This window comes from Anas acuta, chromosome 6, assembly GCF_963932015.1.
Source record: "Anas acuta chromosome 6, bAnaAcu1.1, whole genome shotgun sequence".
NCBI classification, from domain to species: Eukaryota; Metazoa; Chordata; class Aves; order Anseriformes; family Anatidae; genus Anas; species Anas acuta.
The window spans coordinates 5,865,118-5,879,419 of record NC_088984.1 but is presented as its reverse complement, the minus strand read 5'-3'; the positions used below and the strand labels follow the sequence as shown (position 1 = coordinate 5,879,419).

Here is a 14,302-nt window from a genome sequence, read left to right as displayed (position 1 = left end):
CTTGTGCAGTCTTTCAGCGACAAAGCAGAATTTAGCTTTTAGGAACAGTGGAGAAATTAAATAAATGAATAAGAGGGTGAAGATAAAACCACAGTACTTGATAAAATTCCTCACCCGAGGCAATACATCATCTGTATTTCAAAATGTCCCTCAACCATCACACAGAGACATTGCTTAGACACCCACAGGTGTCTGGCATCCCAGACTATTAAAGTGATTGTCTGGAGGAATGAAGAACTTAACACCTCTTTGAACAGCTTTTTGATCTGAGGTCAATTGTATCATTTGTGTTTACCAGAGTGATGTAAAGAAGTATCTCTGAATTTTCCCATTTTCTCCATGGCCACAACCTTTTCTGCTCTGCTGTTTTCTTGCATGGTGCTGGCAAAGGATGCAAGTCTCAGTTATAGGCAGCCCTAGTGTACTGAAGAAATCAATTTTTTCAGGTGTCTGAATTTGTCAGAATGTTCTGCCCACCATTTCTGTTCAATTTTCAGATAAATCAAAAATATTTGAGCAAGTCTGAAGAACTATAGACTACGCGGATTTTAATGTATGGATTTCTCCTTGATATGTTGCAGGAGCAGTTTTACATTAATGCCTCTAATTAACTGCAAAGCAGCAATGGGGAAATGGGGGGAATAGAAGGTAATGTCTATTATGTTTTCATAGATCAAGTTTTAACTGAGATAGATTGAATTTATTATTAAAATTGATTAATTCCATTTCACATTTGATACATTTTCATATTTTAATGGAAGCATTCATAGCTTCCAAGAAAAAAATATGAATATGTGTGTGCACTACATTGAATTATCTGCAATTTCTGATTTAAGAATCTTAAAAAGTGTAAGGAAAGCCTGTGCTGGAGAAGGAAGGAAATAAACACATGCTAGACATTTTACATTTGAAGGCAAAAATTCTTTTAGTCCAATTTAATCTTATCCTACCATGAGTAAATCCACCAGAATCAGAACAGTGAACTTACAGATTTAGCCGGGAGCTTGTTTTCAGTTACTTTAAATGCTCCAGCTTGGATGTTCCAACTGCTCTGAGAGTTTTAGCTGAGTCAAATCTGTCTTCTTGCTTATTCCCCCAGGTGGTGGGATTTTGGCTTTCAGACCTCCCAGCTGAAGCTCTGAACCAGCTCCACAGCCAGCAGGCTAGCTCCTGCTCACCACGCTGCCTTGGCCAGGCTTCCTGCAGGGACAGTGTGGGTAGCCTCCCTGATTGATTCCCATTATCTTTACTTTGGATGCTCTGTATTACAATAAATGAAGAGACAGAGCATCTGTGTTGTCAGAGGCGTCCTAGAGATTCCTGGAACAGTCACATATTGAACACAGTGATGCTGAACCCTCCTTTTTCATTAGCAAGGTACAGCCTTTCCTCTGCTTTTCTCCAAACCGCTGGCTGGTTACACGTATAATCCATCTGTTGGCCTTACTGATGGACTAACTGAGAATGAAACTTAAATCTGTTAAAGCAAAAAGCTTCACTTCTTAGTTTTCAGAGAGGCTGTTTTAGGTTACTGTGCGAACAGTGGTCCACAGGTTTCTATAAGATTAAGGTTTATCATTGCCTCATTTTCTCTGATGCTATACCTCCCATTTAAAATTGTCACATTTTCCATTTTAGGACCTAACCTTCACATCCTTTGGTGTGTGAGCCCTCCAAAGTGAATCTCTCCATCTGACTGGCTCAGCTCTGATGCGGCTGATGCGGTTCCCATCCTGAGCAAAGTCTGTCACGGCTGTCACCGTCAGCGTGGCTGCTGCACAGCTGCCCTCTGAGCAGGGCATTGGCACCAGGTCCACCTGGCATGCTGAAAGGGCGATGTCTGGCAGCCCTGGTAATTGCCTGTCTAAAATGAACAGGAACACTGAGTCTAACAGGAAATATCCAAACAGTTATCAATCCCATCCAACACAAATACTTTACATTCCAGGACACACACCTGTTGAATTCAGAGAGGTTTTGCATGAAGATGGCTGCAACTGACTCAGTCTGCCATCCTTTAGCACATATTTTTTTTTCCCCTACAGTAGACAACTTACTGAAACTCATTGGTGCTTTTCTGTCCATGGGTGCTAATATTTCTGGAATGACAGTCTTATCTTTATGGGTCCGTGCCCAGGAAATGAAGATGAGTTGTTTTTGTGACAAAAAGAGATGAAACTGTGTTTCTGGAAAACATTTGTCTTTCACTAGCTTTATTATAACAAGGTATCTGCTGGGAGTTATTTAATTTAAAGCATAGAGAATTTTTGATCTGGAAAGGGAATGTTCTCCAGTCAGTTTTTAGTGAACTTTGGATCCATCATAGGAAGATAAATGCAGCAGATTTGGAGAGCTTTCTCTGTTACTTACTTTTGGTTATACTGTGATGCTGTGCTTTACTTTCTAATCTGTAAAATAATGGGGTTGTGAGATAAATTCACTAAAAGATTGTGGAAAAGTAACAAGTTAATGATGATACTGGCTATGTAGGTATCTGTGATGGGTCGGGAAGTTAAGGATGGTGAATAAAATCAGTATGGCAATGGCAACCCAAGTTATTCATGAAGCTTTGCACATCATATATTTCCAAAAGAAACCTTTTCTAGTAGGTCTACTAGTGTCCATTTCCCTTGAGGATTAGCCCTCCATGCTTAAATCCCAGGTAAAGGACAAACCAATCTGCTTGATTTCTCTTACATTGACATTTACTATCATTTTTCATTTATGAACAACGAATAATAATAGCATTTGGTTCTGATACAGCTGGTCTGCATTTCAGATAGTGTCTATCTGCTCCTCAGGAGCAGACTAACCCTTCATGAGTCCTTTGTTAGGTAAAGAATGAAGTCATGGCCCTACCAGGCCATCAGAATCCTGCTGCTGATTTCAGGGCTGCTGGCATTTGTACTGAATGTTTAGCTTTCTGTCCCAGACCAATATTATCAGCTGATAAGAACAGTGTTATAGAAATGACGGCAATAGAATTAATCAGATATGAAAATAAGTGATTTCCATATAATTTTTCCCGTTTGTAGAATTGCTTAATAATTTATAGTAGATGACATTCAGGTATTTTACAATGGTATTTCTAATACAATCACATAATCAACATTTTATTCCTTATGGAAGAGACTCATAAAATGTAATTGAAATTAACCCTGTAGAGTTCTGTAAGAATGGAACTAAAAAACCTACAACTGTTAATAGCACATCATCACTCATTCCAAATCCTTAAAGGATGCCTTACATCTTATAGAAAAGTCCCGGTTTATTTTCAAGGTTTTTGATTCAATTAAATTGGAGGCTTCCATGAAGAATAGTTATTGCTATTACAGTCCCATGAGCTCTGCTCACAACCCAGAACAAAAGTTTAAAATCAAAGAAAATCATCTTGTCAAAATAGCAATGATAAACTTAACAGAAGCTGAACTCCAGTGGCTTTGCTGTGTCTTGGCATTCATTATGATATTGTCTGAACTTAGAGAGATATTTCTGTGCTTGTAATTAGCTTTCTTATCACTTATTCCCTACATAATTAACACAACAGCGTTGTCAGATGGACTCAGTCAGACAAGGAGCTTGTCGGTTAATTTGCTTGGTATAAACGAATCTCAGCTAAAATAGTTTTCATTTTCAATTTATAGCACTGTGACTGACACTATGTTTTTCAGAAGCCCTCAGCATTCCTTCAGATAAAAAAAATGGACCCTACTGACAATAAAGGCTGAAAACAAACCTATGGTTGTACAAACACCCAGCAGTAGGTTCTCAACCTTAAGTACATATAGATATCTCAATTGATCAATACTAGTTCAACTGCCATCTAAGGAAACAGCCTCAGGGTGGAGTAATCAAAGGTTAGAGTTGGTTATTAGTTTAAGCTACAGAAATGTGTTGATTAAAACTGTTAATTAAAAATGCCTCTGTAACAGCAAACTATTTCAAAGATTAGTTAATTGGTCAAATTTTGACTCCATCCTGGCAAATCTTGCCACCAACACATCATGCCCATTGACAAATTGAAAATAAATCTACTTCTGCAGATCTTGCCTCATCTTTTTCTTCCAGTAAAATGCATGTTGTGGTACTGGAGAAGACCATGGCAATGGGTCAACCTCATTCCAATCTATCAAACTCAAAAATTACCTTGATAGGTTATATGCCTTATTCTCATTTGATCCCTGTCAGCTGTAGGTTTGCAGGTTGCTTGGAGGTTTCGGGGATATTCCACCACACATGAGCCTGCATTCTTAGCTACCTCAATATCTAAGAAAATCTGTTCCCATGAGTTCAGCAAATGTTTGCCTGATGGACTAGCAGAGACTGTAAGCCAAGAGCAATATGTAGAAGGGAACAGCACTGAGCCATGAAGAAATGCAAAGTACTCCATGTACAAGAGCCAACACAGCTGCTGGAACCATAAGGTGCCGTTCAGTTTAAGATCATTGTGTTATGATATCATTTGAATGACTTTTTTTTTCTTCTGTCTGTGCACTTGGCTGAGGATGGAGAGGGAAAGGAGATGAATCAGAAAGGGAAAAATATCAGGAACTATCTGGGCTTTGTCAGCTTTTTTTTTTTTAATATTATTTTTATTTGATCTCTCTTTTTGTGCATTAATCCTATCTGTAAACATTTTTCTCACTGAATCACCCATGGAAGAAAAATAAACCCCTTGTTAGAAAAATGGTTGGATGTTTTATTTAGTGCAAATGGTAAGTAAAACTCCATATAGGGCCCTTGATTAAGCATGATATTCCACCAGATTAACCTAGGAAAGCATACACTGTTTAAAAGAGCAAGAGGATTTTCTAAGTAACATTGTCAGTGTTTCCAAGTTAAAAAAATAACTTTAGAAAGAGAATAATACATAATCATAAGAATGTTTTTTTTTCTTCTTTATTAAGACAGACAATAACTGTAAGGCAGAAAAGAGAAACATTTACTGAATAATTAATATGCAGGTGAGTTTCTTATTGATAATTGATAAAATTATTCTATCTAAGGCCATTTCTTCTACAAAAACAAACAAACAAACAAAAACTTTAAATAGAATATTATGCTCCTGGAGTTTTAAAAAAACATCTGCTCACAGGTATTTTACCCATAAATCTTCATGGACTATTGTTCAGGTTAAGACTAGTCAGATGTTTTTTGGTGTCAAATACCCGAGTGATATCATCATTTATTTTATTTTACAAAGAAATATATGGCTTAGTTTGTTGAGCTTATAGGCTCTGCCCCCTTTAGTTATTTGAGGCTTATAATTTCACCTAGAATTCATTGTAATGAAAGTACAGGAAAAAGTAATCACATTGATTTGATGCCAATATGTAAAACTCACCCAAATCCTCAGTACTTAGCTGTAACGTGATTTTACAGGAATCATCGTGCCCAGAACAAGTAATGGGCACAGTGCTCAGAATGGTCAAAACGTGTTCCTTGCCATCTTCTGCAATTTGTAACGATTCTGGTAAAAACTGGAAATAAAATAATACCTTTTACATCATTTTTATAGATTAATAAGGCAATACTGATATTTCTGACATTTTGAGTGTTTTTAATTGATTATGAATCAATATAACTGCTTGTAAAATAATAATAATCTTTATAATAATAATTTTTAGAAATTATCTGCAACTTTCCAAAGGTAATTTTTTGTTAATATATTTTAATGCTCTTCATAATTAAAAAAAAAATGTTTGCAATTGTCATAGATAGTGTCTAATTAATTCTCATCTCCTCATCTAAAAATAGGTTATTATTAAGCCGGAAAATAGTATACCACCATAGAATTTGTTCATTTTTAATATCCCTGGTTCCCATTCCAATGCACTGAGAGAAATACCAGTAGTATTTATAACCTAAAGTATGGCATTACCTCATGATCATGGACTCTATATTTGTACTCTGCTCCAGGTGCAAAGCTAGTGCAATTTTCACCTGATTCCTCTTCCCTGCTATGGCAGGAAGAAAGATTTCTCTATACATAATATATTGCAGCTTCAGTGCACGGGGAAGAGGATCTGGGGCTGGGCGGTCTCTGCATGGTTGTTCTGCTGGGGCAAGAGCAGAAACAGCACCCAGGGGCAGTCAGAAATAGGAATTTCCATTCCCTGGGAAATTTGGACATTGCCAAAAAAAATGTAACTGTTTTTCCAATGTCACACAGAACAGGCTTCCAAGTTTTTCAAAGCCTATTCTTGTAGCCGTGAAACTTAGATGCTTAGAAGATCTCAAATTATCCTAGATGACAGTCACATCCTTGATTAGACCCAGGCTTTGCACTCAGTGTGACTTACCCTTAGCAACTTGATTTTTGTAGGGCCTGTCCATAAGGAAGAGATGGATAAAAATTCATACCAGTTTTCATTTTGTTCTGGTTTAGTTAGAAAAAAAAAAAAAATTCTGCATCTTTGTAGGTGTGGCTGCCATTTATACATAACCACCAGAGTACTTTGGGGCGTATTTACTGGCAGATGTAGTTTTGCACATTCTTTATGCTGCATTAGTGTCAACACCTGCACACTCTGCTGATGGGTGCTTTAGGGCATTTTGCAAACAGACTGAAAGCCATATAATTTATTAAGACATTTTCACAAAGTGAGCATAAAAGCAGTGCTGGTTATGATGATCAAGGCCTATGTGTCTGTGCCTTGTTTGTCAGAGCGTGTCAGATAATATATAAATATTCCCCAAGGAGACGCTGGAGAAGTCAGGAAATCAGGGCCACTGGCATTACCTTAATCCCAGCGTAGAAACCTTTGCTCTCCTCAGGCAACGATTGCTGCTCAGGAGTGTCCCTTGCAAATGCAGTGACAGTGCAAAAGACCTGCAGTAAATAAACAGTGTAAACAGTGTGTGCTGTAGCTTTTCTTGAACAAAAAACAAATAATAATACATCTTCCTGTTCCTCTGCATTGCTGTGCTTTTTTTTTTTTTTTGCTTTTTTTTTTTTTTTTGCTTTTTTAAACCATTGAAACGTATTGGAGGGGGGCGTTAGGTATTAAGAAAGTTTACGCATAAACCTCAAGATCTGAAAGAATTTTTGATGCATATAACAAGCAAAGAAACATGGCTTCTGTCTAAACAATTACTAACACTGAATGCTTACGGTGCATTTCCTTTTTTATCCTTCCAAACAACTTGTAAGGGTTAGTAATATTAACTCATTTTAATTAGGGAGAATTACACTGTTTATAGACATTGCTGTCAAGTTCAGGACATTGGCCCTTGGGATCCCAGACTTCAGAGTGCCTGATGGATTGAATACTATGTTTTTAAGTTGTTTTTTAATTTAAATTAGTTTGACAGTCATCCAGCCTCAGAAAAAGTGTCAGCAATATAAGAAGCTCCATTTTTCTTATTGCATTATAAAAAATGATGCAGATGTGCCTGAAAGGTTTATAGTATAAAAAAAAATAATAATAAAAAAATACCCCCAAACAAAAAAAACACCAGACATAATGTACCATGCCATTTATGTTTTATTCCTAGCACAGTCACGCAACCTTTATCTCTGCTGAGCCCGCACACCATCTGCCATCTTAATGTTTCATTGCTTTCACAAAACCCAAACTGCTAACATCATTTCTAGGATCATAAGATTAAACTACAGAATTTTTCCTTAAAGCAAACTACAGCCAGCTCTGAAACTGCAGCTCTCATTTTTTGGGGGCCTTTTTCTCGGAAATGGAGTAACAGCTTGTGCCATAGTAAATCAATTCCAATCGGTCAGATGGCATATTTATAGCTGCTGCCTTTCTGAAGCCTCAAGTGACCCATGAAGAGGAAGCAGACCGATCTGATTTACTTTTCGTGGTGAGGAGCTTCTCCAGACAGATTCTATGGCTCCCAGTGTCTCTCACTGGCCGGCTCAAGTACTACTCTCATTGCCAGTGCCAGCAAAATCAGCTCAAAGAAACAGGGTATTTTTAGATTCATGTGGTCCTGTAGACATGAGCTGCCTACTGCTCTGGAGTATTTCCTTCACGACCCAAAAAAGCCCTGTTCATTACCACCTTATGGTTTTCCAAGCTGGAGGAAAAGCAACATGGGCCTCAGAGATCTCTCAAGGTTAAAATCCCTCAGAAACATTGTTAGCTAATTTGCCTCCAAAGGAGAGAAATTTGTGTTCTCCAGGTAATGATAAAAAATATAAAATAGTAAGAAAAATAATAAAAACAAATCCCATACAGAGCTCAGTAAGCAAATCCACTGCACCTGCACTGCAGATATTATATTTATTTATGCTTGGTGGGCTGTTTGCACTTTTCTGCTTCAATGATTTTTACCCAAATCATTCAGACAGAGCAGCAGGGCTGCTCACAAGGATGTGTCCCATCTCCCAGGGATCTGCCCCAAAATAACACCCTGAAGCACATGGGGACCCAGCTCCATTCCCTGCACACACTGTGTTTTCTCCTGTTGTAGAAAAGAGGCATATTTTATTGATAACACCAAAATGGAAAATTACTCTGTAAAGACATGCTGAGAAGATTTTCAGTCCATTACAGTTCTACCTCCAGCATGTATGGAGATTAGCACAAGCTTTCCCAAGTCTCGGTGTACAGGCACTCGTCACAAGTTACATTTCACTCCTGTCTTTCCTATCGCTCCTCTCCTTGTAGTGCCTTTACCTTGTTAGGTGCACACTTCGCTTCACAACCAGCCGACGTGTTCATCGGCTACCGAGCTACAGGTTGACAGTTTGTCACATCATTATTATCATAGTCACTGCAAGGAGATTTTTATTTATTTCTTTATTTATTTGCCTTCAACTAAATACTTGCTCTTTTTCTCTAGTTCAGTAGTCAACATTTCTTTCTCTTCTTTCCCTCCCCCTTCTACAGATGCTGCCTTTTTAAAGCAAAGAGATAAATACTGACAGCAGTGTGCTGTCAGTTATTTGCAGAAATGTCTCCTTTCCTGTGTTTTGGAGCAGGTTTATGCCTTTAAGTGGACTCTATCAGATTTCTTCCCACTTCACTGTGAACCCAGGGAGCAGCACATTGAGTGAAAAGCAGAATTCAGTCATTGATTTGGTGGAGGTTGGGCAACTTGGGAAGTGATTTGGGAGAGTATTTTAATTCTGGAACATGTCACCATCTTTGGCAAATTCTCCCCAGATGACTTGCACATCAAAATACTTTTTTGAGAGTTCCCAGAGACTAAATCTGTCATCCCCCCCCCCCCGTTCCCCCCCCCCCCCCCCCCCCCAAATGCATTATTTGTACTCATTTTCAAACAGAAAAGAAAAAAGAAAACCCTCCAGTTTCACCGTTTTCCACACCCCTAATTACTTCTGAATGCAGCATGGAGATCATTTGCGATAGCTTGAGCATGTGGTGAGAGACACGGGAATGAGGGCAGGGACAGAAAAGCTCAAATAAAGCTGCATTCATGCGTGTTTCCACCTTCAAAGGCAGCAAGTGGGGGGGGCAGGGGGGGGACATTTCCCAGCATATCCAGAAGCATACCCTTCATCTGCATCATCCATCAGAACTGCTTACCAACCTCACCTAAACACACACCAGGGAAAATAAACAATGTTCATGGCAGCTCCTGGCTCTAGTCCTGCCTCCTACCCTTCTGCAGCTTGTGCCCCAGGAATTGGGACACCCCTTGGGAAGGGCAGGACATGCATCTGGTGCATAAGGTAGCACTTTGGGATGCCTGCTCTTGCCTATTCGCTGGGCAGGGAAGTCTGTGTGCTTCCAGTAAGGTGCAGGAGCCTAACCGTGGCTGATTCACTCTATTAACTCCAAGACTTGGAGCTGCCAGAAGGCAGGCAGGGGCTGCAAGGGTAAGAGTCACTTGGGCACACTGATGGCTTGCAGGTGAAGGGTTTGGCAGGGAATCAATCATGCCAGGTGAAAGGGTATCTTGTGACGGCTGGGAAGGCCTCCCCTGCTGTATCCTCCTCAATTAAACACTAATGGGCTGGGGTTAGAGAAGCCTGGAGGAGGGATCCTGCTGGGAAACATGCGCAGGAGGAGTTGTGGTGCACAACCTGGGTGAGAAGAGCAAGGGAAGAGCAGAGCTGAAGGCAGGTGCTCCTAGGAAATCTGGAGAAGTGGGGAGTTTAGCTCCCAGAAATGATCTGGCTGTACTTATTTGCAGAAAGGGGAAGGAACAAAGTCTGTGGACATGGTCTCCAAAAGGGTTAGTGGGAAGGGACAAGTAGGGAGAACCTAACATCGAGTTAATTAATAAAGTAGCCCTTAAGGCTTTTGGACACAAATTGTACCCTGAAGAGGGCTGTTGCTGTAGAAGGGAAGGAGAACAGTGAGACCTGACCCATGGGAGGTCCTGCTTGAGTTGTACAGCTGTGGGCTATCCATAATCAGGCAGCTCTTTCCAGTGGGAAATGACCAAACAGTATGTGGAGGCTAACTGCAGATCCTTCATCTACTAAGGAAATAAATCTTCCTGGGGTAGAAGTGAGGCATCTTATCAGCTGCAGAGCTTTGCTCATCACTGTCTGCCCCTTTCTGCATTAAAAACTCATTTCGAGTCCACCTGGAGCTCTGTGTTCTGCAGGGATGCTCCTCATTCTCTGTCTGAAGTTTCAGAAAGAAATTTTAAACTTAGGTATAACCTACAAATAGGCATTTCTTTCTATTTCTGTTGTTTCCCATGTCAAGTCCAATGGCTGGGATAGAATTGATGTTTAAGCAGTAGGAAATTTCACTCCTCTTCCCTTGAGAGTGAAAATTAGCTCTTTTATATATTGAAGCACTCATTTTCAGTCTTTTTGGCTGGGCTTATTCTTGTGGTGTTTCAGAGTGCCTCACAAAATGGCCACTTTTAGCAGGCAGCTTAGAAAGGCCAGTTTTACTTACACATTTTTATTTTACAATGTGCATCATAGTTTATGTATGGTGACAATTGCTCCTCACCATATGAACTTTGGGATTGCTGTGCAGAGCAAAATCTCCACGGTTTTCTTCTGAACACCTTTCTTAGCATAACTCATTACTCACAGTGTGCTGCTATAATTTATAGATGGCTGTGCCTCGAGGAATGAAATGACCTCTGTCACCATCGCATAAATAAGGCTTAGGAATGCCAGGATTTTCATATCAGATGGAGTAGGCTTCTTTCAGTGTTCATATAGAAATAGCGACATATTATAGATTTATTTAAGGCTGCAATAGTTTCACGAACATTATGCTGCCAACATTACTGTCTGAAATAACAAAATTGGAACCCAAAGATGTAGGAGAAAAGCACACATGATAGCTATTAAAAAATAACTGGCTGTTTAGTCAATATGAGTTCAGAAATGTTGGCCAGTAAATCTCTACTCTTCTCTAAGGTTTGACTGCATATTAGAATATATCGATAGGTATAATATTATGTGACTAACCTATTGCTTGGGGACTTTCTGATGGATAAAAAAAAATAGAGTAGATATCAATCACCTAAACAGTGATTAAAAGAAAATAAGTTTGCTTGGCTGTAGTGTTTTATCAAGAAATGAACAGAGAAGATGCCGATTTCAGGTGAGGTTTAAAAATAATACTGCTCCCAGTATTCACCTACAAAAATGTTGAAGTCAAATTCGGACTATGCACAGGTAGGTGAAAGGCAGGTTAAATGAAAGTAGTTTGGTAAATGCTGCAACTTCTGCATCTTGGGGGAGCAATTCGTCCCTGAATCACACCCACACACCCGGTGGTGTGCAGCCACAGGAATGGAGATGGGGAAAGAGAGCTGGAACTCTCTCTTTCTTGTTCGTTGTCTACTCTCCAATATGCCTCCGTCACTACAGATCTGGTCTCCATTTAAAGCTGCTTGTGAAAAACTCCTTGCACTTGCATCTTGCTTGGGTCCAGGAGGTTGAGAAGTATGTCTGCACAGCTGAGTTTGGTCCTCAGGGTCTGCTTCTGCTTTTAGTAGCAACCCCTTCCCTTTGTGTTAGTCCTGTTTATTGTCATGTTTATTGAGTTGCTTCAGGTTTACACCTCTGGGAGCGAAAGGAGTGTTCCCTGCTTTGTGACTGTTATCAGAAACCCAGATTGGGATGGCAAGCACAGTACTATGCTTTTTTTAATCCTTATTCTGTAGAAATGAATTCCCAGCTACATCTGAGGCATTGTAGCTTGGGTTTCACCAGTGATGATTTATGGATAATTATAATTAGTCAAATAGGTTGTGAAGACCTTTAAAAAATTCTAGCAAGGAAAAGAACATTTTAGTCTCACTAAACCTGCTAAATTAAACATGTGGGTTTCAGTAGAGGACAAAGAAAGGCTTACTGAAAACTTAATATAATAAAAATGGTCTTATAAAGATTTGGTGGTGTGACTAGTTAACAGAACTGTGTTTTCTCTGAATCCCTCAGGATTGTTAAATCTAGATTTGAAGTGATTACAAGTGAAATTATTTTGATGAAAATATCTCTTTGTAACACAAACTTGTCTTGAAAGCTGGCAGAATTGTCTGCTTCATGTTATGTTATAAATGAGGGCAGCATCAGTCAGATTCTGAACTCAGGAGGCATAATTATGAGGAGAAATGAGAAAAAAAAATACTATCTAGATTGTGCTACTGTTATAGATGACTCATCTTTTCAAGAACTTGAAAAAGCTTATTCGTGTTTCTTAAATATCTCAAAGAGAAGCTGCAAAATGCCAAGACTATTTCCAACCTACTTTTAACACAAGGCCATTATCCCTGTTTATTCTTTCAGTTTGTTGTAGCATCACTAATGGCTCTCTGCCTATAAAAGTTATGAACCTAATTTAACTTTAAAAGTCTTGTTTCTGTACCATGAAAGGCCATGAATTCATACACAAGTCAATTTTTTTCACATCTTGTATTGGCTTCTGTTTTGTTGTTGTTGTTGAAGCTAGATCTGTGTTGCTGTGTAAGCCATCAAATACACTTCTTAAAGATTGTTTTGTAATGAACTCTATCTTTCAGTATGCTATTGAACCAAGAATTGTGAATCAGAGAGGCAGAACACCATGAAAAGGACCATAAAATAAACCTCCCTCTATTTTAAAATGTACCATCTTTCTCTTCTGTGAAAAGATGTTATTGTATCTCTGGTCCATGAGTATAAAAATTACTGAGTGCATATAGCTGAATCTGCCTCTACTGCAAATTCTCACTGCTGCAAGGTACAAAACGTACTACTCAAAAGCTGGCTCAGGCACATGTACCTACTACTCATACCAACTTTATGGCACTGAAGCTGTAATGGAAGTGTAAATATTCAAGTTGCCTTTAGAAAATAGTAAAATGGACAGCTTCCAGGAACGCTGTGCAATCCAAAGAAATGTTACAGGTCCTGAGTCTGGTAAATGCTATTTAATCCTGTTTCAAAACAGGCCCCAGTTTCAGTATTTTTTTTTCTACATTAGATGTTAAGTGTAACAAGTGAGGAGCAGCACTAAAGAAAAAAAAAATAAATAAAAGCCAACCAAACAAAAATAAAACCAGTGATTTCAGAAGGGATTTGACCCCCCTGGGGTCCTGCCCACATGTTGCTCTGGGCAGGCTGGCATTACCGTGTCTCCCAGTCGGACATTTTCACCGCTCATCTCCAAGAAAGAAAAAGCCTGCGGGGTGGTGTCATGCCGGATCTGCTCTCGTGTACTGGGGGTGACCAGGCGTGACCAGACCACCGTGTACTGCATCAATGGCCTGGAGCCAGGGGGAGCCCAGGTGCATTTCAAGTGGGCATGACCTTGCACGAGCTCGGGAGTTATCGCTGGCTGCAAAGTCAAGCTTGGGAGGTTTTCTGAAAGACAAAAAACAGAAGAAGGATGTAGCACAAAATGCTATTTTTAATGCTACAATCATTCTCTCAACGGGAAGATTTCAATATAACTAAACCTGGGAGAAATACCACATTTTCTGTTCTTGTGATTTGATTATTAACTATGTAAGCAAGGAATTATATTTCATATGAAGTGTGAAAATAGCTAATTTGGTACTGACTACCCATTGCTATAATATTAGACCTGGGATTTTTTATTTTGCAGTCAGAGAAATGTTATTGAAATGAAGTGCATGGATTAATACAAATTAATTACGCTGGCAAAGGCTGCCAGCTTTGCATTCCCCAGAAGCAAAGCCTTCTGATCTGAGTTCTGCAGTTAAGTATGGAAGAGATATGAGAACGAATGATGCTGCAGAGGTAAACGCAAATAGCACCCAGCCCATATCACCATGCTGTGAAAATCCTTCCCAGGCTGTGCTGGGACATTCCTAGGATGACCCTGCTACATATAGTCCTGCTCTGCCCAGAATAATACCACTGCTCTAAAAATACAACCGGCTTTCTGTA

The 14,302-nt window shown here is 39.4% G+C and overlaps 1 protein-coding gene and 1 long non-coding RNA gene across 12 annotated transcripts in view; one reads left to right on the top strand and one right to left on the bottom strand.

Annotated features, from left to right (window-relative positions):
• The window catches only part of LOC137858810 (von Willebrand factor D and EGF domain-containing protein-like), a 176,281-nt gene that overhangs the window by 112,428 nt on the left and 49,551 nt on the right, over nucleotides 1-14,302 (bottom strand). For 6 of the 7 annotated variants that reach the window (XR_011098020.1, XM_068687112.1, XM_068687110.1 and 3 more), the window contains 4 exons: nucleotides 13,521-13,753; nucleotides 6,743-6,832; nucleotides 5,345-5,480; nucleotides 1,647-1,864 (listed from right to left, as the gene is read on the bottom strand). Coding sequence is in view for 6 of the 7 variants with exons in the window: in XM_068687112.1 (XP_068543213.1) it covers nucleotides 1,647-1,864; nucleotides 5,345-5,480; nucleotides 6,743-6,832; nucleotides 13,521-13,753 (677 nt within the window). In the remaining variant the exon portion in view is untranslated. Of the gene's footprint in view, nucleotides 1-1,646; nucleotides 1,865-5,344; nucleotides 5,481-6,742; nucleotides 6,833-13,520; nucleotides 13,754-14,302 lie in introns of those variants that run through there. The other variant, XM_068687113.1, reaches the window with a different exon arrangement.
• LOC137858811 (uncharacterized) overlaps nucleotides 1-14,302 on the top strand; it is a 196,268-nt gene that overhangs the window by 180,378 nt on the left and 1,588 nt on the right. For 3 of the 5 annotated variants that reach the window (XR_011098024.1, XR_011098022.1, XR_011098026.1), the window contains one exon: nucleotides 1,100-1,377. The exons of 1 other annotated variant lie outside the window; for it this stretch is intronic. This is a non-coding gene — a long non-coding RNA (uncharacterized lncRNA). One more of the 5 variants, XR_011098025.1, reaches the window with a different exon arrangement.